At 40.0% G+C, this 23,485-nt stretch overlaps 3 protein-coding genes across 3 annotated transcripts; 2 read left to right on the plus strand and 1 right to left on the minus strand.

Annotated features, from left to right (window-relative positions):
- Window positions 1-629: 629 nt before the first annotated feature.
- LOC125976203 (hydroxylysine kinase-like) lies at window positions 630-5,415 on the minus strand. The gene is made up of 5 exons (XM_049732206.2): window positions 5,314-5,415; window positions 3,355-3,659; window positions 3,057-3,199; window positions 1,810-1,990; window positions 630-1,522 (listed from the first exon to the last, which is right to left on the minus strand). The coding sequence occupies exons 2-5, from the start codon at window positions 3,653-3,655 to the stop codon at window positions 1,074-1,076; spliced, it is 1,074 nt and encodes a 357-aa protein (XP_049588163.1). The 5' UTR covers window positions 3,656-3,659; window positions 5,314-5,415; the 3' UTR covers window positions 630-1,073.
- A 3,834-nt stretch (window positions 5,416-9,249) lies between these two features.
- Window positions 9,250-13,343, plus strand: zranb2 (zinc finger, RAN-binding domain containing 2). The gene is made up of 10 exons (XM_049732210.1): window positions 9,250-9,415; window positions 9,981-10,033; window positions 10,305-10,413; window positions 10,502-10,584; window positions 10,668-10,744; window positions 11,011-11,184; window positions 11,292-11,452; window positions 11,894-11,953; window positions 12,375-12,527; window positions 12,711-13,343. The coding sequence occupies exons 1-10, from the start codon at window positions 9,360-9,362 to the stop codon at window positions 12,772-12,774; spliced, it is 990 nt and encodes a 329-aa protein (XP_049588167.1). The 5' UTR covers window positions 9,250-9,359; the 3' UTR covers window positions 12,775-13,343.
- A 121-nt stretch (window positions 13,344-13,464) lies between these two features.
- Window positions 13,465-19,173, plus strand: ptger3 (prostaglandin E receptor 3 (subtype EP3)). The gene is made up of 2 exons (XM_049732204.1): window positions 13,465-14,760; window positions 16,489-19,173. Exons 1-2 carry the CDS (start codon window positions 13,906-13,908, stop codon window positions 16,819-16,821), a joined length of 1,188 nt encoding a protein of 395 aa, XP_049588161.1. The 5' UTR covers window positions 13,465-13,905; the 3' UTR covers window positions 16,822-19,173.
- The last annotated feature ends 4,312 nt before the right edge of the window (window positions 19,174-23,485 follow it).

Here is a 23,485-nt window from a genome sequence, read left to right on the forward strand (position 1 = left end):
GGTCCAAACAATGAAAATTAAGTTAAAATTATATTTTTAAAAATTGCAAAATTGTGTGGAAAATAGTTTTGTTGTGCAAGTCAATTTAATTTTGGACAGAAAAGCCTTTATTAGTTTGAGAAATTACTCAAAGTTGAAAAATGCAATTTAAAAATTGAAATTACTTTTGGGAATGTCCAAAACGTTTCATTCCAAAATGTGTGAGGGTGTTTGTTCCCACTACCCACACAACATGCTGAGAAACAACAGAAGGCTGCTTTTCACATTCATACATACCCACATCAGGATGTCGCTCCTTTCCTTCATTCAACCACACGAGAGCAGTATTTCTCCAATTTCAATCCAAAACTACAGCAGCAAAAAGTGAGACCCTAATCAAACATTTTCAATTATTTTTTTCTCTATTTAGTCCACCTTAAACGTTGTTCAGCCAGAAGATATATTTTTCTCACATTCTCTCATATTTAATTAATGGAAAGTTCTGTCACAGTGCGCATTTTATCCTCAATGAAATACGCTCTCCACATGGTGAGTTCCTTTGTTCCATTACATTGCAGATTGTGTGATAGCTAAGAGGCTTAAAAAATACAATGTGTGCAAATGCATAGGAACTTTTTACCACACCTAAATTAAGAAGTTTTGAACTTTTATTTTTCATTATTTCCATTTACATAGAGTCAATGTGAAGTTAGTTTTGCTGTTTTCAGTACTAATGACAAGATAAGTAAATATCTTTCATAAATCTATCTTGACATAAATGGATTTATTCTGAGTAACAACATTGATACAAAAAAAGGCTTTATTTCTCAAAATGTCAACAATATATTCAAACAGATCCAGCTGTTATCACTGAATGCACAAAAGTTACACTCATGTTAAATATGCAAACTACCTGTTTGCATATTTCAATCCTCCTTGATTTTTTATTTTTTTTTGTGTGTGTCTGTGTCATGTACTACTATCATGAGTGGTATAATGCAATACAAAACTGTGAAAACCCTATAACAAATGTTCTTCTACAACAACTCTGAATGTCAGTCGTAAAACAAGCCTTCATTTATATTATTTACTTCCTACTTTAAGTCATTGAATTGAGTAGCAGCGTCAATATGGAACCACACCTTCTCCACCTGCTCCTTCCCTACCTCATAAAGTTTGCGTAAAATCAGTGAGTCACTCTTGGATAAATGCAACAAATATTCCTTATTTTCAGGGTAGCACTTTGACATGGACAAACACAACACTAAGTCTTGACAGAAGCGACAAAGGACGAGCCAAAACAGACAGTCCCTCTCAGCCTCATTGAGGGCATAGACGCTTTCCCAGCCTGCTAGAACGTATCCACCTACCTCGATGGGGTTGGGGTGCAAATGCATCATATACATGATGTTGATGGCAAGCTCATAAACAGAGTAACCAAGGTTAATATCACCAAAATCAATAATACCAGAAACCCTGTAGCCTCTGCTCTCATCAGCTTGTACAAGCACATTGAGATCGTTTAAGTCCCCATGAATGAGGCCTGAGGAACGGCACACACAAAGCAGAATATAAACACTCGATATCTACCAAATATGACATTGGAGATTTTTTATTTATTTTTTAAATAAAATAAAGCCTGGACAAAGACTATTAGACATAGTTGAATATGTTAAGTTGGAAAGCCATGAATAACACTTAGTAGTTACAATAACATCAAACAGGCTAAAGGCTAATTTAGCAGACAGGCTCTGTCCAACTTTTACTATCTCATAGTAATAATAATAATAATAATAATAATAATAATAATAATAATAGCATTATACTTACACTTGCGGAAACTGGGGTATTTGCAGGTGACATTAGTTTTGTGCTGATGGAGGATGAACTGAACAATCTCCTGGAGAGGGTCTCCATCTAGTACATGCATGTAATTCTCCAAAATGGGAACATTTGATAGACTCCACTTGAAATTGTCCCTCTGCAACTTGCTGAGTTGAGGATGATTCAGCTGAAAACAAAATGGAAAAAACAATTCTGGATTTTTGTATTTGTTTTCTCAAAGAAAGGAGAAATTGTAGAATGGCACTGCAACAGGAAAAGTACGGCAAGCTATACAGTGAAACTATAGAATGGAATATATGGAATCTCCTTCCAAGTCATAAACGGCACGAAGAGTTGGTAGGAAGATTGTGAAAGAAAAATCTAGACTACAGGAATCACTTCACTGGTTCTTTTATCTCGAACAAAATATTTTAGGTTGCATTACCTGACATCAGAGTCTCTGATGAAGGTGGAAGTACAGGCCGAAACATGTCAGGTAATGCAACCTAAAATATTTTGTTTGAGATAAAAGAACCAGTGAAGTGATTAATAAGTAAAAACAAAATAAACTTAGCACAACTAACTTCAGGAATGCACAAAAAGACGTATGATTGGAAAAGGGTGGGAATTAGCTTCTCTTTCTTCCTGTGCTTCTTTTTTTTGTCTTTCCTGTTCTGCAACATTTTATCAGTATGATTCTCTGAATACCATGGCCATCACATTACACAAGAGGTTTCTCATAAACTTTCAGAAATGTGTATAGTGTTTTACAATACTCCCTTGGATGCAGTTTGTATTGAGATGCAACAAAAAGGGGAACCCCCTCCCAAATATGCCTGGAATATGCCTATTTTCCAAATTTTCAGTGAATTATTTTCTATATTTCTACCTGTCCCCCGTAAGGAACATAAAGTGAATTTTTTCACAGCGTTTTGTAAAGACTTTTTGGATTTGCAAAAAAAAAAAAAAAAATTTTTTGGTGGACCCCCTGAGATATCCTTGCAACCCCCCACAGCCCCTCCAAGGAAAATATTCTATCTCTACCAGTAGGCCTAGGGGAACTGCACATTCTACTGTGCTGTTATTTGCAGCTTTTTAAAAATATATATAAAAGTAGAAGCAATTTGAATGAAGTGGTGTTGGGTGTCATAAAATATTCATAAACAGTCAGGTGGGCAGTTAAATAAAAGAAGACAAAAAACTCTTCACTTTTAGTAGTATAAAACAACAATGCAAATGGTTTACACTTGTACCTCTCTGAGGACGTTGTCCACTCTGGCTGCAGTCTGGCCGACTTCATACAAAAGATGTGGTGAGATAGGAGCTTTGGAGATAGGGATTCCAGGCAAATAAGTCAACAGACGCACCAGGTACTTCTGTAAGCCATACCCGCAATCTGTCAAAAGTAACAAACCAACAATTAACGTTTCAGTTGTCTCTTAAATTACTATTGACAAAATTCAGGTTTGTTCTGTTTAAAAAAAAAAAAAAAACCTTTTCACCCCATTTTATCTGAGCACCATCGTGTGCGTAGTGACACTGGTCTCCTACCAATGTCTATCAGGATCATGTCCTGTCCAGTGGTTGTTTTCAGAATTGTTTGAGTCAGAAGTCCATTCTCATGCAGGAAATTCATGGCATAAGTCTGTAGTTCAAACAGGACGGGGTTTTTACTGTCCTCTGAATTGATAATCTTCAAAACGTACTCGCCACCTTCGACTGTCGCAATATAAACGTTCTGGTCGTCAAATGCGGGCAGATGGTGGATTTCAGAGGGAGTCACTTTGTAGTGTTTCTTCACGAGCTCTGCTGCCTGGGACAGGTTGAGCCGGGGTGTGGTATTTGCTGACATTTTGCTGAAAGACAACACAAAACCTAATGATAATGCATATTTGTCATATTGCTGATCTTCGCTGCCCATTCACACGCTGGTATGGTCCAGATGTTTTTGGATGATGAGACACTTTCATGTCTAACCTTTGACCTAGGGTGATCAAAATGCTATGCAAATTGTTAGGGTTTTCCAGGTTATCTTGATCCTATGATTATGTTGGAATGTAACCTGTAATAATTAAACTCGCCTGTCCTGTCTTAACAAAAGTAGTAGAACAAAGTGCTAAGATCTTTTGAACTGATTGACTAGCTGCAGAGGAAGCAATCAAAGTTGTTTTGTTCACACAACATCGTGAAGGACCCCCTGCTGTGCTTTGATCAGCCAGGGGCTTCGGCCATTTGTCTACTCTGACCCCCACTCTCAACCCCCACTCTGTTTCTCTCAATAAAAATGCTCCTGCATGAGGCCTGAGTCAGACCTCCATTTCGATCATCGCTGCACGCACAGCGACGAATGGACTCTCCACCTGCAGGTGTCCAAGAGGACTTACTTGTCTCCCGTGTGGTTCTTGCAAAATAAGTTGGAGTGAGCAAATCTCTAACACAAATTAGCTTAAAGTACTAATAAACGTCAATTAAAAACAAATACATGAAACACCAGGAGTGAAATGTTATTACTGACTCCATGATCTGGATCATTTGTAAAATAACTTTGAGTGAAAAGTAACTTTATGAAGTAAAAGATATGATATTGACTAAAGTTATTGAATGCCAAAATGTGGTTCTACAGAGTAAAGAACTCAATGAAAAAACAGCTTTGCTGAACTACTCTATTTTTCTATGCTTTGCTTCTGAATGCTGTTAGCTGTTTTGTTTTTTATGTGTTGTGTCTTGTGAGTGACCGTGAACAAGATAAGCAATATTGAAAATAGATGGATGGATGTTGTGTCTTTGCTTGTGTGAAACACATAACCTTGTGTATGAAATTTACCAGAAAATTTAAGCTGCCTTACCTTGTCTGACTGTGAGCAGAATATTGCACATTACAGTGTAAATCTCACAATTAATTTTGACAGTACTATCAAAACACCAGTGAACCATAACTTCTTCGTAATAGCTGTACTAAGTTCATCTGTTTTTCCTTTTTAATCACTTCACTGGTTCTTTTATATCAAACAAATTATTTTAGGTGCATTAAAAGAATGCACGAAGAAGAATGCAGAAGAACCCGCCGAAACATGTCAGGTAATGCAACTAAAATAATTTGTTTGATATAAAAGAACCAGTGAAGTGACCAGTGAACCAGTTTGATTAACACGCATGACTCGGATATGAATAAGATATGTTCACCTCGATGCTGTTACTATATGCTTTGTATCTGAACCTGTTCTTTTCCTTATTGCTAATTTTCTCTTCTCGTACTGTGGTTCTTCTGTCCAAAGCGTCAGATTCAAGAAAACTGAAAAATTCATGAGCAATGAATATTTTTTAAAGACTCAATATTGCCATGCATATGGCTTTTAGTTTACCTTTTATAATGTCAAGTGCAGTTTGGGTTTTCAAAACTTAAAAACACTGTAACGGAATATCCCTAATCGCGCAAGAGGAATACAAATGTCACTTAAAAATATAAAAATAGTCATTGTATATTTAAATATTGCAAAGTTTTCAACTTACCTCAGCTTGTGTAAGAGTGTGGAGGAAGGGGTGTGTTGCGTATGTCAGGTGCCGACTGCTGTGGTGTGTGACTGTGTGTAATGAGCGAGCGGTGCAAGTGACTTTGAACGTGGTAAAAAGAAGAGGAAAGGCGGTGCAGAGAGGGAGGAGGGACAAAAAAAGAAAGGCCCTGGAGGAGGACGCGGCCAAATGCAGAAAAGTTACAGATTTATTCAGCACCACCTCTGGAAGGGCACCATTGGAAAGGAAGGCATTGGAAACATCAACTCCAACGGGGTTTTGCTTCTTAGCAAATGTGCTCAATAGGACCTTATCATCACCAATACCATCTTTCGCCAGAAGAACAAACTCAAGGGCTCATGAAGACACCCTCGCTCTAAGCAATGGCATCTTATTGATTATGTCATAGTCAGAGCCAGGGATCAGCGCGACGTGAGCATCACAAAAGCCATGATGGATTCAGAGGCCTGCTGGACGGATCACCGCCTGATACGATCCACGATGTCCATCAGACTCAAGAGGAAGAGGAGACTGCAAAAGAAGCTGAGCCGGCAAAGACTAAACCTTGAGACCCTCAATAAAACTGCCTCCCTGCAGCTGTTTCAGGCCTCTCTTGGAGAAAGCCTCAATCAGGAATACCCTGAGGACATTGAAGAACACTGGAGCCTGCTCAAGTCTTCCATCCTCGACACCTGCAGTGCCACTCTCGGGTACAAGGCCAGAAAGCATCAGGACTGGTTTGATGAGAACGACACAGAGATAGAACAGCTCATCTCCAAGAAAAGGGAAACCTTTCGTGTCTGGCAAAATGACATCACCTGCACAGCAAAGAGACAAGCTCACTCCAGAGCCAAGGCTGACGTCCAGAGCCGGGTGAGACAGATTAAAAACTCCTGGTGGACAGAAAGGGCACTGGAAATCCAGAGTTTGGCAGACTCTGGTGACACCAGAGGCTTTTTCAGTGCTACCAAGGCTGTCTACGGCCCAAGCCATCGCGGCCAAAAACCCCTGCGCTCTAAAGACGGGCAGGAGCTGTTGAAGGACAATGAGTCCATAAACAACCGGTGGAGAGAGCACTTTCAGGAACTCCTCAACCGTGACAGCACAACTCAGTCAGATTTCCTCACTCACATCCCTCAGAGTCCCATCAGGGAAGACATGGGTAAACCTCCCACTTTAGCAGAGGTCCAAGATGCCATCAGGAGCCTGAAGAACAACAAGGCCTCTGGGCCAGATGGGATCCCAGCTGAGGTCCTGAAGGAAGGTGGACTAGAGCTCCAGCACCACCTCCATTCCCTCTTTCTGAAGGTCTGGGAAAAAGAAGTACTCCCCTCGGAGCACAGGGATGCTCTGATAGTGACCATTTTCAAGAAAGGGGACAAAGCGGAATGTGGTAACTATAGGGGTATCTCGCTCCTTCCAACAGTTGGCAAAGTACTTGCTCGTGTTCTTGCCAACCGCCTACTGCCACTGTCTGAGGAAGTTCTCCCAGAATTGCAGTGCGGTTTTCGCCCAGCTAGAGGCACCGCAGACATGATTTTTACAGCACGCCAACTCCAGGAGAAATGCCGTGAGCATAAACAGCCTTTGTTCATGGCTTTCATAGACCTGACAAAGGCCTTTGACTCGGTGGATCGCCAGGCCCTATGGAGCATCCTTCTGAGGTATGGTTGCCCCGATAAATACGTCAGAATACTGCGTTTATTACATGACGGAATGACAGCCACAGTGCTCAACAACAGCTCCTTGACTGAGCCTTTCACTGTAGAGACAGGGGTCAAACAGGGATGCATCATTGCACCCACTCTGTTCTCTGTCTTCATTGCCGCCATACTCCACCTCATCAACGAAGAACTACCACACGGAATCCCAATTTGGTACAGAACTGATGGCAGGCTCTTCAACCTTAACAGGTTCAAAGCCAAAACCAAGATCAAAACCACCACAGTTGTGGAGCTCCAGTATGCAGACGATAATGCCATTGCAGCACACTCTGCAGAAGACCTCCAGGGCATCCTGAACTCCTTCGCTAAGGCATACAGAGCCCTGGGTCTGACCGTGAACATCAAGAAGACCCAGGTGCTACATCAACCTACCTCAGCTGCCTTCTCTCCTCCAAAGCGGACATTGACTCTGAGGTCAACCATCGCCTGAGCTGTGCCAGTGGAGTGTATGCCAGACTCCGGAAAAGAGTCTTTGAAGACAGAGACCTCCGGGCTGACACCAAGCTCCTGGTTTACAAAGCTGTGGTTCTCCCCACCTTACTTTATGGGGCAGAATCATGGACAACCTACAGCAGGCACCTAAGAGCTCTTGAACAACACCACCAGAGAACCTTGAGGAAAATACTCAGGATCAAATGGGAGTACAGACGCACAAACATCAGCATTCTGGAGGAAGCCAGGATACCGAGCATCACCACTTTAATAATGCAGCACCAACTCCGATGGACAGGACATCTCATCCGCATGGCTGACACCCGCCTCCCCAAACAGATGTTATACTCCCAGCTGGAGAGAGGTCCGCGATCCCCGGGCAGGCAAAAGAAACGTTTTAAGGACAACCTCAAGACCAATCTCAAGAAATTCCAAATAACATCTCAGGACTGGGAGCGCATCGCCTTGAACAGGAACTGCTGGAGGGCAGCGGTGCAAGAAGGTGCAGCGCATCACGAAAAGGAACTCCGCCGTGTCGCAGAAACCAAACGACAACTCCGTAAGGAAAGACAAAAACAGGCTTCAGCACGACCACAACCCACCACCACTTTCCCCTGCCCACACTGCACAAAAATATGTGGATCCCGGATCGGCCTCTACGCCCACCTGCGGACCCACAAGTAGACGACCCTGAGAAAAAGACAGTCATACTCTTCCCGAGTGACCGCCGATGATGATGATGAGATCAGAGCAGCTGACAGGTAAAGAACAGACAGTCATCTATCACTGCATGGGATTGAATAGGCTATGACTATGCATGAAACATTTGGGAAAAAAAAGCATGTATTTGACCATATCATTCTTTTGATATTGATTAAATGTGTTATTGTCAATAATATAATTATTATGCTGGTTGTTGAGTATACTGGCAAGACATTATATATAATTTTGTTTGATCATTATTTGGTTTGAAAAATGAAAACAGAAATATTGACTTGTACTTGCCATATTGTTAATATACCTTTTCTTTACATGATCATGACAGTGTATTTCATATTTTGCTTCCAAATATTTGGTGGGTGAACCCCTCCACAGCTGAGTTTTGGAAATGTCCAGGACTAAAAATATTCAGGGTGAGTGTTGTTGTGATTATGCTTATATTGGAGTGTGCATTTGTTTTGAATCAGCCAAAAACATACTATTGTGTGTGCATGTGTGTGCGCACAAATGCATTTTGCTTGTGCCCATGCATTTAAGTGTGGATGTGAACATGCACGTGTGGGCAAGGCCAGGGTGGCCTGGTTACATAACTGACTCCTGGCCTGAAAAAATCTCCCAGTCCGGCCCTGCTGTCAATTACTTATTTTATAAATTTCTATTAAAACGTCTCATCACATGATGAGCTTTCTTTCTGTCCCTTTAATACCAACTCAGTATGCAAATTGTGTGTGAGTAGTATATAATGAAATGAGAGTTCCCAGAGGGGAAACAGTGTTCAACAGTGTTAACCTGTATTTTCAATTAATATATATTGATTGTCCCAAAATGCAAAAATCAGTGACGTCTGTAGCGCTCTGCCAATGATGCATTCAAATATTCTAGCTGTTTCTATTGTGTTGGTAAAATGTGCACCTTTTTGCCTTTGACTCCGATTCAAATACCAGATCGTCGAATACATATCAATATCAAATATTTATTTGTCTGAAAACGACATTGAATATTTCTAAACTGTAAGATGACGCCGTAAATTGTAAGATGTATGAGACGATAGCAAAGTGGGCAGCGGCATTTGAATGCAGCATTGGGGGTGGGCGGCTCTGTTCAACCACGTAGTGCACATTTTGGCTAGCAAGAGCAACTGAGCCACTCGGCGTTTCACCAAGAATCGTCATGTCGGGAAAGAGCTTTCGAGTAAGCGACGGGGATTGGATATGTCCAGATAAAAAGTAAGTGATCGTACAAAATAAGATGATCTTTGATTATTAGGAAATTTTGATCCTTTTTTAAAGGGTCGAGTCTGGAAGCAGCTGCAGGTCAACTTTGTTTCGCTTACTAGGCCCTCCTTCGTGAGCTACAAAGTAGCCAGCAATCGGTATCATTCTTATTATTTCGCCAAGAAGCTTGAAAGAAAATTAAGAAGATTGAGCTTTGATTTACAGTCATATCATAAATTTAATTTTCGGCTATTGTATACGTGTGTGCTGACTGGCTGTAAGCTAACGAGGCGGCTAACGTTAGCTTCTTTCGAAGTGCCTCGATTACAGTGATCGTGGGTCGTGCTTTTCCCCTTCTTGGCGTGGAGGACAATTTGTTATATGTATTTCAATGATGGTCATAATTATCAGTACGTAGTTACGATGCATTACTAGCGTCTCAAGGAGCGGACAGCTGCAGGTTTTATTACTTGGCTCTCCGGCATAATGGGAACTGTGTCACGGTGCTGCACAAAGTCAACGCATGGCACGCTGTGTGTGATTATTTGCTTACTTATGTAATGATTTTCTTTTCTAGATGTGGAAATGTGAATTTTGCAAGGCGAACAAGTTGTAATAGATGTGGAAGAGGTGAGTTTGCGATTAAATTAATGTTTACTCTATAAGGTTGTTGTCTAACCTTTAACAAGCACATTTTGCATGACCATCATTTACACATCTTGACTTATTTATTGTAAGATCGGGGTCTGTTTTAAATTCAAATTCTGTTTGAATGGCAACAGGTAAGTACAGTACACGGGTTAATTGTACCTTCTGCCATCTAGTGGAAGAATATTTAATTGCTCTGCATGTCACTGGGATACGTGCATGAACAAATACTTTTTTCTTCTGGTGTGGGTAGATAAGACCACAGAGGCCAAGATGATGAAAGCAGGAGGAACCGAGATTGGGAAAACTCTGGCTGAGAAGAGTAGAGGACTGTTCAGTGCTAACGATTGGCAATGTAAAACGTAAGTGTAAACTCGAATTGTGACCCGCATTCCTATTAAATCTATTTTATATTCTTCTTTTATTGCCCTCTCTCTTGCACTAATCAAGATGTGGAAACGTTAACTGGGCGAGACGGTCAGAGTGCAACATGTGTAACACTCCCAAATATGCCAAGCTTGAAGAAAGGACAGGTAATTTAGAAAAGAATGTGCAACATTGTAATATCTGCTCAATTATGCAATCTCTCATTCATGTCTCTCCAACACAATTTCAGGTTATGGTGGTGGTTTTAATGAAAGGGAAAATGTGGAATATATTGAGCGAGAGGAATCCGATGGTGAATATGATGAGGTGCGCCATGTGCTGCTTTGCCGTAAATGAGTGTGCATGTGTTCAATGTAATCATGTCGCATTACCATCTTTAGGAACAATAAGAAGCTACTTGTAAATTAGTTTATAAAAACACACCACAATGTTTAAAGGGGAAATGGATTTATTTTTTTTTTCACGTTCATGGCATATATTAAAATGTACAATCTACTTCGAGACTAGAAATGCTGTGAGGTTGTCAAAAAATCGCCTTCTGCCGTTAAGTTGATATCTGATTTATGTCACAGTTTGGGAGGAAAAAGAAAAAGTATCGTGGAAAAAGCGAGAGCAAGACGTCTTCCTCAAAAGGAAGTGAAAAGAAGGAAGTAGGGAAGAAGCCTCCGCCACCACCGCAGCAGGAGGATGAAGAGGAGGAGGATGACGATGATGAAGACGGTGACCTGTCCAAATACAAACTGGATGTGAGCGCACGGCATGATGTGAAAAAAAGATCAAGCAAGCTGTAGCGCTTTTGAAAGCGTTTCGTGCAATCTTGGAGGAAGTGTGATGTTAAAAACTTGCCATCCAGGATGATGAGGACGATGACGAAGACGGTGACCTGTCAAAGTACGACCTGGACGCCAGCGATGAGGAAAAGCAGCAGCCGGTGAAAAGGGGCAGCCGCTCGGGCTCGTCTCGCTCCCGCTCATCCTCGCGCTCATCCGGCTCCAGTTCTCGGTCGAGGTCCAGGTAAACGGGTGCAGGTCAAGGGTAACGCCAGGCAAAATGTCAGTATCAGCTCTCCACTCAGATCTCCATACTTTCCCTGTTGCTGTTTTCTGTTTTGCCGTTTGTGTTGATTGTGGTTTAGAGCCTCTCCTATTGTGTTGTAAAGACAGCGTAAACTCAATGAGCCCTTGTAACTCTGTACCAAGAGAACCATTTTTACATTTGACTTGGAGAATCTATTCACAAACTGCCATTCACTTGCTAAAACAGCAGGTGGTGCTATAACTCTGGTTTGAAGGGTAATGCGAGGCATTAACTGCAAATTGTGACTTCATTCAAATTAGTGACTATATAGGGTCTTTTTTGTTTGATTATCACGGTGTACCACAATGTTGGGTGCACTTTTTGAAAAAAAATATTGGAGAAAAAATATTGGAGAGTATTTGTGTCTTTGTCTTTCAGATCCGGTTCGAGGAGCTCCTCTAGTTCCCGATCTGGATCTCGCTCAAGGTCCCGCTCCAGGTGAATGAGGTGACATGCACTCTCTCCCTGCAGAGAGTGTTTGTATGAGCCCCAAGGCTCCGCAAAGTTGTAACCGAGTTATTTATGGCTGCACTGGGATTAGTTATCGCAACACATTATACATGATACAGGCAGATTTATCTACATACAATTTGGCCCCAATGTGCTTATAAGTTGTAATTTGGCCTCAGTTGAAAATTAGGCTTTTCGACCACCGGATGTGCTCACATGTTCTTAGTATCTTTTGAATGGCATTAATATGAGCCTGCTTGTTGGGTTACATTGCCTTTTAATGATATTCAACATCATTACTAAGTTGTACATTTTTCAAGCCATAAAGCTTGTACTCTGAGGCTTCATCCTAGTACTGAACTTTCCAAAGACCCTACTGACCTTGGTGCTTGGTTTATCCCTACAAAAGATCCAGCTCCAGGTCTGGAAAGGGCTCCTCCTCACCCCGGAAGAGGTCCGCCAGCCCGCCTTCCTCACCCGAGGCGGGGCAGAAGCGCAGTCGCTCCAGGTCGTCATCTGGAGGGAGAAAACGGAGGCGCTCTCGATCCCGTTCGTCCGAAAGGTTTGGGTTTAAAGTGGAATACCACAGCGGCACTCACTATTTATGGCCTCGCTCACGACCTTGTCGTGCTGGTTTTTCGATGCTCTGAACTTGACTTGACACATTACAGGCACGCTGAGCTGAATGTTGATGACAATCAATGCTAACGAATCTCCCCCTTCCCATCATGTTGTGTGCTTTCAGGCGCAGCAACCAGTCCTCCGGCTCCTCCCATTCTGGCTCCAGTTCTAAAAAGAAAAAAACATAATTTCAGTGCCTCGGTGAAATGAACCTCAGTTCAAGTGCATGTTATCATGAGCGAAACAACCACATCCATACAGTATGGTGTTCACCACCCCCCACCTTCTATACACACTCGCACACACATTGCAGTAGCAACTCTTAAATATTTCATCTCAATCTCTGCCCAACTTGTGACAGGTGTCTATCAATACATACACGATCATTTAATAATGTCAATGTTGGTAGCAGTATTTCTCTTCATCGTTAGGACACTTTAAAATTTCCCTTGGGGCACTCCGTTTAAAATATAAATGCATCTCTTTAGGAAAAAGTACACAGTACAAAGTTTTTGTTTTGAAGGTAAGTATTTCAAAATGTTTACCCACAAACGGCACAAATTTCATTGAAAGTTTTCATTTGATTAAACGTTTGTCATTTATGTATCCTGGAGAGAAGAACAGATTTGCGTAACAAATTCCCCAGATTAGTTTTCCAAGACTTTTTAGTACAGTATGTTATGACAATGCATTCTTTATATATAGTAGTATACATGTTAAATAACTGTACGTGTGTAAATAAAGTCTTGTCAACTTATTTCCTTGTCATTTGTCTGAAGATATATAGCATTTAAAATGGTAAACTTTTCTCTGTACCTGTTTTATTATTTTGTCTGCAATGTATTTATTTGATTTTAAATCTTGTTAAATGGTTGAGCTTGTAACCAAAAGTCAAAGCTACACTTTGAGTTGTTAAAACGATTAGATTTGATATATATTCTGTTAAGCATTTTTTTTCACGCGTTTTAAATATCTATTTCCTATCATTGAGCACGTCCCCATTTGGACGAACCCCCCCAAGAAAAATGGCATATTAGTGCCAACCATCTATCTGGGGGCAATCGGGAAGTCTGAAAGTCATGAAACAACAAATTAATCACAAACGTCAGTGAAACTCTTGAGCCATTTTTTTTTTTTTTTTTTTTTTATTCTGGGGAGGCAATAGACCTCCCCGCCGGTCCCGCCTCCGGCGTGTAAAAGGACTGTCGGGCGCTTTTACGCGCAGAGCCGCGCAGCTCAGCATTGTGGCGCTCGGAAGGGATGGTGAGCGCACGTACGGCTTGTGTGATTCGTCCCTGCTTCTCAGAGCGTCCGAAAGGATGACTTCGGACAATTGTGACCTTCTGGAGGGCTCGCAAAGCAGAACTGGGGCCATGCTGACGTCCAATGTCACCAAGTCAGCAGGGGAAGAAAACGCCACCAGGACGGATTCCGACTGTAGTTACGTGTCGGTTGTTTTTCCCATAACCATGATGGCCACGGGCATGGTGGGCAACTCTCTGGCTCTAATCCTGGTCTACATCTCCTACCGGAAAAAGGAGAACAGAAGGAAGAAGTCCTTCTTGCTTTGTATTGGGTCTCTGGCGCTGACGGACCTGTTCGGCCAGCTCCTGACGAGTCCGATTGTGATCTCGGTTTATCGCGCCGACCTAAGATGGGAGCGCATCGACTCATCCGGTAACCTGTGCGCCTTTTTCGGCGTGTGCATGACCACTTTCGGCCTGTGCGCACTGTTCATGGCCAGCGCCATGGCTATCGAGAGGGCAACGGCCATCACCAACCCGCACTGGTACTCCAACCACATGAAGACCAGCGTGACCAAGCAGACTTTGGTGGTCATCTGGTGCCTGGTGTTGCTCTTCGCTCTCCTGCCTGTTGCAGGGGTGGGAAAGTACACACGTCAGTGGCCCGGCACCTGGTGCTTCATCAGCACCGGGGACAGAGAAGTCCCCGGCAACATATTTTTTTCCTTCACTTTTGCCTTACTGGGGATTTTCTCGTTGCTTGTCACTGTGTCCTGCAACGTGGTGACCATCCGGGGCCTGATTATTCGCTGCAAAAACAAATCTGGCACGTCTCAGGCCTCCAAACAGTGGGAAAGACTCACCACGGAGACCGTCATTCAACTCATGGGGATTATGTGCGTCCTGCTTGTGTGCTGGTCTCCTCTACTGGTATGTTATCAGTGCTCCTGTTGAAGTATGGTGGATCATGTTGCAAGTATTTCTCAACCCTCAAAGAGCAAAGGAACATGTTGTAAAAACAGCTAAAGATAAATCATTTACAAATCTTAAGGTCTGTAAAATGCAGTTTGATGTGTGGTTGCATGGGTGTGCACACTTTTATTGACATTAGCCGGTGTTTCGAATTAACCAACCACATTCAAAGTCATGGTAAACTATGTTAAGTTTCCTGACATTTTTGGAATCACGTTCTTCAGCCCAAGACTAATTGGTCTGCAGAGAGCTTCCACAGCTTCAGAGGGACATTACTTATCAATCAGGAGCAGTGTAAAATGTCCAAGGCAGAAAATATTCAATAGAACACAGTGATGGCAGTCATCTATTGGAGAAATCATGACACAGTGAAGACTAACTGGAAGTGGCTAAAACTGATTAGAGACCAACAGCAACACTAAAGGAGCTGCAGAAATCTCTGGAAAACACTGGCTGTTTGTTGTTACTCGACAAGCTCCCATCTTTTTGTGTCTTGGTTACGGAGTACACGGGGAGCAGTTAATATTTACACCTAATCGTTATATTCTGACGATTGTGTGCCCGATTTACTTTAGGTGCAGTGAGGTATAAACCGTTGTGACATTCTATTATATTGTCATCTGCAAAAATCGACTGACAGATACTAACGCGCATGTACACAAACTTGTATGTGCACACACACACGCACACACATTTGCAGCTGTTAGTCCCTGGAGATGCTTCATTTCCTTCGGCAGCACATTAACGAGAGCAGACACCACAGTGTTCTGTTTGATCTCACACTAGCCGGAAAAACGTGTCCATTTATCTGCCTCAAATTAGCAAGCCAAGTCTTGATATGTACCTTTAAAGGTGCTGAAAATGTTCTTATATTTTTCCAAGCGGACAGGCTGTACTTTTTATTTCTTTCCATTGCCAGGCCTTGAGCAAATGAATGGTGCCCTGCCGCCCCCGTGACACCTGACGAAACACCCCTGCTATCCATTAAGGTCCAATGCACTTAGCTGAGATCTGTTACAGGGGTCTGCTGCATGTGCTGTGAGGGCACGCATTGTCACTCACATGTAATCGTCCGGGCAAGGACGTTATTACAAAACATTGTCATTGTAATCTTGGGATCAAATTTGTAACTAATAGAATTATTGCTACATGGATTTTGTTTGATTACATTTTGGTTATATGAAAACTGCACATGAATACTGGGAGGGGTGTCAAACTCATCGGAGTCATAGTTTCCCTTGAAGGGCCATTGTGATTGTCAACATTTTCTATATACAACAAAGTAGTTTTGAAATCAGAGACTAGTAAAAACTGCTCAAATATGTTAAAAACACAAATTGCATGCAATATCTCTATTTTTTTCTTTTAAAGTGGAGACAATTTGTTATTTTAGTAATGACACAAAGCCGATGCAAAATCTGTCTTCGCCGGCCATATAAAATTATACGGCGGGCCGCATCTGGCCCCCAGGCCTTGAGTTTGAGAGCACTCTGCCAGTCCAAAAGATACATTTCTTTCCCTCAATACATCTGGCAGTGTGTTCTGCATGATGAAGGCTCTCTTAATCAGTCATGTTGCATCATTATTAAAATTTGCAAATATGTTTCTGTAGATTTCTGAGTACATCAATGAAGTTACATTTCACCGATTAAATTAATCTTGTACTTAATCTTTCTCTCTCCACAGGTTTTGATGTTGAGGATGATCTCCACCCAGGTGTCCTCTCACGAATGTAATTCCTCAGCAGAGAGCTCCCACCCTTCCTCCGTGCGAGACGTCCAGTTGGACTGTAACTTCTTTCTGACCGCCATCCGCCTGGCCTCACTCAATCAGATCCTGGACCCGTGGGTTTACCTGCTCCTTAGGGAGATCCTCTTTCGCAAATTCTGCTTGGTAGCCAATGCCGTCTCCAACTGCTCCATTGAGGATCACAAGGAGACACAAACAGCTCTGGATGCACTTAATAAGAAGAATCAAGAAAGCTTTGAAAAGTCCCAAAGTAACAAAGGAGACTTTTGAATTAGGAAGATTTTCCCATTTTATAAGACATTGAATGGAAATTAATAAAATGAAGATTCGGCATGTGGAAGCATATTTTTCTTTGTAAAAGTCAACTGACCATCATCTGAATATATTCCACGGCCTAACAAGAAGTCTTTTTATTACTTTTCAGTCATATAATTCCCAAGTAGTGACTCTAACTTGAAGTGACGCATATTTCATTTGACATCACATTTTTACAGTAAGATATAAACCGTTTACTATAAAGGAATGTAACTATTTTTAATGAATAGCAGAAAGAAAAATGGAATGTAAGAATATTTATTAATGATGAATGTCGTGGTAAATACGTTTTGGGCCAAGAGCTTACAATGCTACCTATTGGGTATCACTGAATGTAAATTGTAAAACAACACACCAACACTGGCACAGCTAGGATTTGTATTCCTTGGGGAGGGCGGGTGCAAGGGTAACTCAGAGGGTGCAAAAAGTTACAAGCTCACAAAAATCTGCAGAAAACATTGATGAACATTCACCATACGTTCTGTGGAAATGTGGTGAAAAAAAACCTCAAAACGGAAATATATCTAACCTGGCACCTGAAGGGGGGGGGACAGTGCCCTCACCCCAAGCCCCCCTCTTGCTCCGCCAGTGCACACAAATCAACAGATGTTTCACTGATGTTTGGCTTTAAGGCATCAATGCAGTATGTGAAATTGGATTATGTGTTGAGCTGCTTTTTTCCAAGAATTGTGAATTTTGTTGTTTGTGCCAAACTTCTAACTGTTGCTCCGCATGAGGGAAAGGCAACTGTTGCCATTTTAATGTCATATACAGACATATTTCTAATTTGAGTTGACATTTATTTATTATGTATTTATTTATTGTGGTATTTATTGGGAAAACTGCCATTTTCACCATTGTCATGTAGGAAAATTGTAAACAAACTGTGCCTTCTCAGCGCATTAGCCAGCTGGATGCGTTTTTGCCGGCCTGTCAAGTGCATACAATACAAAACAGCAGCTGTATGCTCATCAACCATTGTAAATTTCCCACTTGCATGCTCATCCACCCAAGCAAGAATGTTTCATAGCTTGACATAATCGCCCGATTCAGATGGGACAAACAATAGGATGAGTTAATGCATAAGTGATGAGCTTCACACGTGACCTCTTGATCTTTGAACGTGAAGGTGTATCTTAACAAGAAATCACCGCTTGGCGTAATTGATGCTGCACTAATTTGAAGTGCCGCTTCAAATTGAGCGCTTCAAGTCCAAGCACTCGTTCAATTGTCAATAAACACCTCTACAACATTTTTAATTGTCACATTTAACAACCAGACTCAACCAGCTTGCGCGTGATCCTGAGCCATGTTATTTGCATTTTACGCCATCCACCTGCAAGAGTATAACAATAATTGCTGTAAAGCATCTACAGATATAGTAAACGATGTCTTGGTTTTGGATTAAAAATAATTTTGTGATTTTTTTTAAATAAGAAAAAAATAAGAAAACAATTCTGTGTTGTTTCATTGTTTTTTATTATATTTGTTTTGTTAGTTTTTCTTTTTATCTGAAAAACAAAAAAGCATTGATTCTTGCTTGTACGCTCGATTATTCATCAGTGATCTGCCATAAAAAACAGTTAGAATAATATTGACACTTTTAACATGGCATAAGAGTGACTGAGTAAAAGGATGTTTTCTCCAAATATTTATCCTTAATGAGTTTTCTGACCTTGTTCACAAATCTTGGCTTCAATAAAAGGTAATTAATATTGTTACTCTTCACTTTCAGCTTTAATTGGCAGATACGTTTATTTGCGCAAAGTAAAGAACACTTTTGACTGGAAATGAAAAACTGCTAATATGATATTTTTGATATGAGTGTCTGCCTACTGATCACGTTAGAAGAAGCATTTAAGCGACATTGCACCTTGCATGTTTGTCTTTGAAACAAAAATGGAGCAGTCACTTTTATATTCATACATTCGGCAAAGTTAATGTATTTCTGTGCACATACTATCTGTAAAATATGACAAACATGTCTCACAAAATCCTCATTTTATCCCACCAAAAGGCAAATAAATAAAAAACATTCACTTTAAATATGTCGTTACTGACCCCTGAGACCCGATTCTCAGATGAGGGCTATTTACACATTCATGCTGCAAGGTTGCTGTTCCAATTTTTTTAATGTGCAATGCTTCTATATTGAATACGAGTGTAAAATAGGAATGCTGTAATTATGCAATCTTTGGCCATGCCCATTTTTGATTCATTTGTAGTTGCAATGTGACTTACTTTATGTGGTGCTGTAATGTTGTCAGTCCAAGTCAAGTTTAATAAAGGAGAGAAATTTGTTTCATATTTTTAACAGGTCTTTATTCCTCACTCTTGCCCCATAGTCATAGCATCAATTAGAACATGCATAATAATAATAATAATGATAATAATAATAATCATCATAAATAAACAAAATTGACATTGAACACATTTGTTTAAATCAACATCAAAAATATTTTTGGGTACATAATAAGTCATCTCTGATTAAGATTAACTGTTGACCAGAGTAATACTCAGATTTAGGAGTGTGGGTGGAGAATAGAAAAAGTCGGGAACCACTGAACTAAAGTAAGAATAGGGAAGGGAACAAAATCATTTGACATTAAAAATACTTTTATATAGTAATGTTTTTATTATAATTCACATCTTGTATATTTACTTAAATCATGGAATAACAGAAGCTTTCTGAGGTCAGCTCCTTTTAATGATTTAACCTTTCTTGTGTTGTCTGTTTCTGGAGCAGCTCAGCAGATCAATGTGCTTAAACCCAATGATCTTTTCACATGATGCATTGCAGCCCCCACAATGTCCTCACTGGCTCTTATACCAAACTTGTTATTAGGGTAGAATGAACTAACGTGGTTTGGAAGTGGATCTGACAATGCCTTTTGGCACTTTTATGCCCTTCTGACTCCTTGTTTGAGCATCATTTAATGATGGTGACAAAGACCTTGAATGAATCCAGTGCTGATGGTGTTATTGATGAGTAGAGATGGTGAGTTCCCTTCAGGGTTGTAAAATGTATACGATGTGTTGCACTGGACTAGCAAGCTGGGATCCCAGAGGAGCTTCCAGATGAGCTTGGTGTATGCGTGCAGCCATGTGAAATCCCTGATGTGATTGATCAGCAGTGTGTTGGACAGGCGTCAGGAGGGCACTGATCCACAGCGAGTGACACTCAAACCTTGCAAACCATCTCACAGGACGGGATGCGGCGAATAGATAATGGGTGGATAAATGCCACTAAAATGGCACCAACTTTATGGCCCGTGTATAATGAAGCTCTAATTGTATTATGCAGACAGGAAACAATGGCATAGGTTAAAGGAAAAGGTTTTCCGTCTTGTAATCAGACTAATATAATTATTTCTTCCTTGAGCAACACTGAAGTAGAAGCAGAAAATGTGAATGCTCTAAAGCAGTGCATGTATCCCATAGGTACCCGTTTTACATCAGCTGTCAAAAGATCTGCTCTAAGTTTTTGGATTTCATGCTTGGTGGGTGGAAAGGCACACCAGATTTGATATCCCGCAATGTTTGCCACTTGACAATTTTGACTTGTTAAAACGCAATATATTGGTTTGTTCAATTCCACTGGGGAAAAAAAAGCTTTTGATAATAATAATGTGGACAATGCATGAAGTCTCACGTCATTTAAAATGTTCATGTTTTCTGCCTGCACTGCATGAAGTTTTTTTTATTACTGAGTCAGGGGCCTGCCTGTGAGCAATAAATTTTAGTGGGCACATTAAAAGCATTATCGTGTCAGTATTTATCACTTCACCTCTCAATAGGCTACCCAAGTATATTACAAGGAAATGTATTGTGTGCTATATTAATCATCATACAGTAAGATTGAAACTATATAAATGTAGGGATAAATTATGAGGCTTTCTGGAGTGAAAGTTATAAAGTGAGATTTTTGGAAAGGAAATATAAAAGGTTATAACAAAGTGTTGCAAGTGACCTCATAATTTTGTCTTGGCTTTTTTGTAGTCTGCTATTCTTCTTTAAGCTCAATTATAAAAGTGCTTCTTTAAGAGCCACTCTGTAGAGCAGTTGTGACTTTAAGTCTTGTGACTTTAGATGTAATCAATTTAATGCGGCTTGACAGCATTCCATTAGCATGCTTTGAATGCACATGAAAGCTTTGAAAGGGCAACATTTTGAAAACGATCCGGCAATGGGAGTAGAGAACGTTTTAGCTAATGCTGCAAAGACACAACTGCAAAAAAATGTCAGGTACCGGTCCGTGGGTCACTTGGTATCGGGCCACCAAGCCGCCACAGAAAAAAAAAAAAAAAAAAAAAAAAAAAAAAATATATATATATATATATATATATATATATATATATATATATATATATATATATATATATATATGTATATATGTATATATATATATATATATATATATATATATATATGTATATATATATATATATATATATATATATATATTTATTTATTTATTTATTTATTTATTTATTTATTTATTTATTTATTTATTAATCGACGATCAATTATTTCAGGTTAAGACGCTCGTCCCGGTAACGTGACATGTTTCCCCCAGTCGAGCCCGTAAAGCTAAGAAAAATGAGTAAGAATTTATTTTGAAAAATATAAAAAAAAAATTGGCGATTCTCTCCCAATTACATCCGTCGGTGCATCTGTGTCTCTTGACAGGTTAATTCAGGTCAAGACGCTCGTCGAGGTGAGTTAACGAGGTAATGAAGCCTTCAAAACTGCTTCGGCACATGCAGACCAAGCATCCTGCATTATAAAAAACCTTTGGAATTTTTTTGAAAGAAAAAAACGTGAACATCAACAGCACACTTCGGGTGTCATTGTCTCCAATTACGCCTAGATGGGACCGGCTTGTTTCTGAGAAACAAGCTCAGTGCTCCGACTAATTCAACGTAATGGTGAGTTTTATTTTTATGTAGTTTATAGTAAATATTATTTATTTATTTAACTGTATTATTTATTTATATAACTATTATATATACGTATATATATATATATATATATATATATATATATATATATATATATATATATATATATATATATATATATATATATATATATATATAAGTTTATTATTTATTTATATAAAGGCCGGTCTGCAGAAATATTTCTGACAATTAACCGGTCCGTGGTGCAAAAAAAGGTTGGGGATCACTGTTCTAGAACATCTGAAATTTATTAGGGGCAAATCAGAGACACTTTGAATTTTGGCAAGTGTCCAGACTCCCATTTGACACAAGTTTGAATGTGATTGGGTAATTCTAAACACAGCTATGTAAAAGAGTGTGCACACTAAAAAAAAAAAAAAAAAAAGAAATCAATTGAATTATACAGGTTAGAAGATGCATTTATGGTAGAACAAGTTGTGGAATGATTTACCTTGGTCTTATTTTTTTTTATACTACAAAAACATGGCAGACTTTACATCATTATTGCCAATCACGTACACAGTGTAGAAGCTGTGGTTGCAGAGTACAGAAATATTTTTTGTTCAGCAGGGTGGTCACCAGAGAAAAAGCTGTGCAATAAATCCATTAAAATCCAACATATAGTGGCAGTGATGGGATGTTGTTCCACACTATTGGATTACATTGTCTCAGCTATATCAGTCAGTGTGATAAAAGATAATGAATCTGAGATAGGGTGATATGTAAAGTGTGTTTACTCACCAACCGTATTATATAATAATCTTGCAATTGATTTATGTTTTTTTTATTTTTTATTATTAGGACTAGGAGAATAGTTGCGGGTCTATCCAAGATTCCTATCGGGCTCTAACCGGCTGTCTGTCACTGGTGCTCACTGTGGTCTAAACACAAACTAATGAAGCCATAAATCCGGAGAAAATCTGTTTAGCGAAATACATCTGTCTGTGTAGAGCTCTCCTCGTGGTGACTTACTCATTTTCATTAATGTTGTGTGTGCTGAGGCTGTACTGTGATGTCTGTACAGGTTGGTTTCATATGACTTGCCCTCCATCTGAAGACATGAAAATATCTATCGGAGATTTGGCATTTGGCTGTATCATGGCTCATGCAGAAACATCAAGAAGAAAAAAAAAAAGCAGCGCAAATTGACAAAAGGTAATTTTGTCATTCTCTCATGCTAATGTATAATGACTGAAATATAACTGGACACTGCTCAAGTTGACACATCCAGGTTGCCTAATTGAAAAATAATACCAGGTTGTTGGATTCTAATAAAACAAACCACATATGCATTCTAAAACATATAATTTTGTAAGGCATTGAAAAATAATTATGAATAACAAATCAGCAGTCCAAAGCCAGAACAATGTTGTCTGGCTCACATTGCAAGCCTTCTTCTGGTCACCTTTCTCTCACTTCTATTTAGCTCAGACCTTGGCAAGTTTACTCATTGTAGTCCTCAATCCCTCCTGTGCAGGCCCTTATTTCCCTTGATAAGTGTTTTTGAAATTTATTGACTATATACAACGTCTTCATCTGGTTTTCACACTGAGTGGAATATATTGGAGTGGTCAGCTCAGCTTCCAAGTTTCCCAAGACTCTTACCATGCACACCTTCTATACTGCAATGTTTTAAAACATATTCTTTCAGAATATAA

This window comes from Syngnathus scovelli, chromosome 10 (genome assembly GCF_024217435.2).
Source record: "Syngnathus scovelli strain Florida chromosome 10, RoL_Ssco_1.2, whole genome shotgun sequence".
Classification (NCBI taxonomy): Eukaryota; Metazoa; Chordata; class Actinopteri; order Syngnathiformes; family Syngnathidae; genus Syngnathus; species Syngnathus scovelli.

Coding starts and splice junctions, on each gene's coding strand:
- zranb2 (XM_049732210.1), top strand. CDS start 9,360: ATGTCGGGAAAGAGCTTTCGAGTAAGCGACGGGGATTGGATATGTCCA. Junction 10,414..10,501: donor AACGATTGGCAATGTAAAAC/GTAAGTGTAAAC, acceptor GCACTAATCAAG/ATGTGGAAACGTTAACTGGG. Junction 11,185..11,291: donor TGTCCAAATACAAACTGGAT/GTGAGCGCACGG, acceptor CTTGCCATCCAG/GATGATGAGGACGATGACGA.
- ptger3 (XM_049732204.1), top strand. CDS start 13,906: ATGACTTCGGACAATTGTGACCTTCTGGAGGGCTCGCAAAGCAGAACT. Junction 14,761..16,488: donor TGTGCTGGTCTCCTCTACTG/GTATGTTATCAG, acceptor CTCTCTCCACAG/GTTTTGATGTTGAGGATGAT.
- LOC125976203 (XM_049732206.2), bottom strand. CDS start 3,655: ATGTCAGCAAATACCACACCCCGGCTCAACCTGTCCCAGGCAGCAGAG. Junction 3,200..3,354: donor CATGATCCTGATAGACATTG/GTAGGAGACCAG, acceptor TACTTTTGACAG/ATTGCGGGTATGGCTTACAG. Junction 1,523..1,809: donor ATACCCCAGTTTCCGCAAGT/GTAAGTATAATG, acceptor GCCGTTCCTCAG/GCCTCATTCATGGGGACTTA.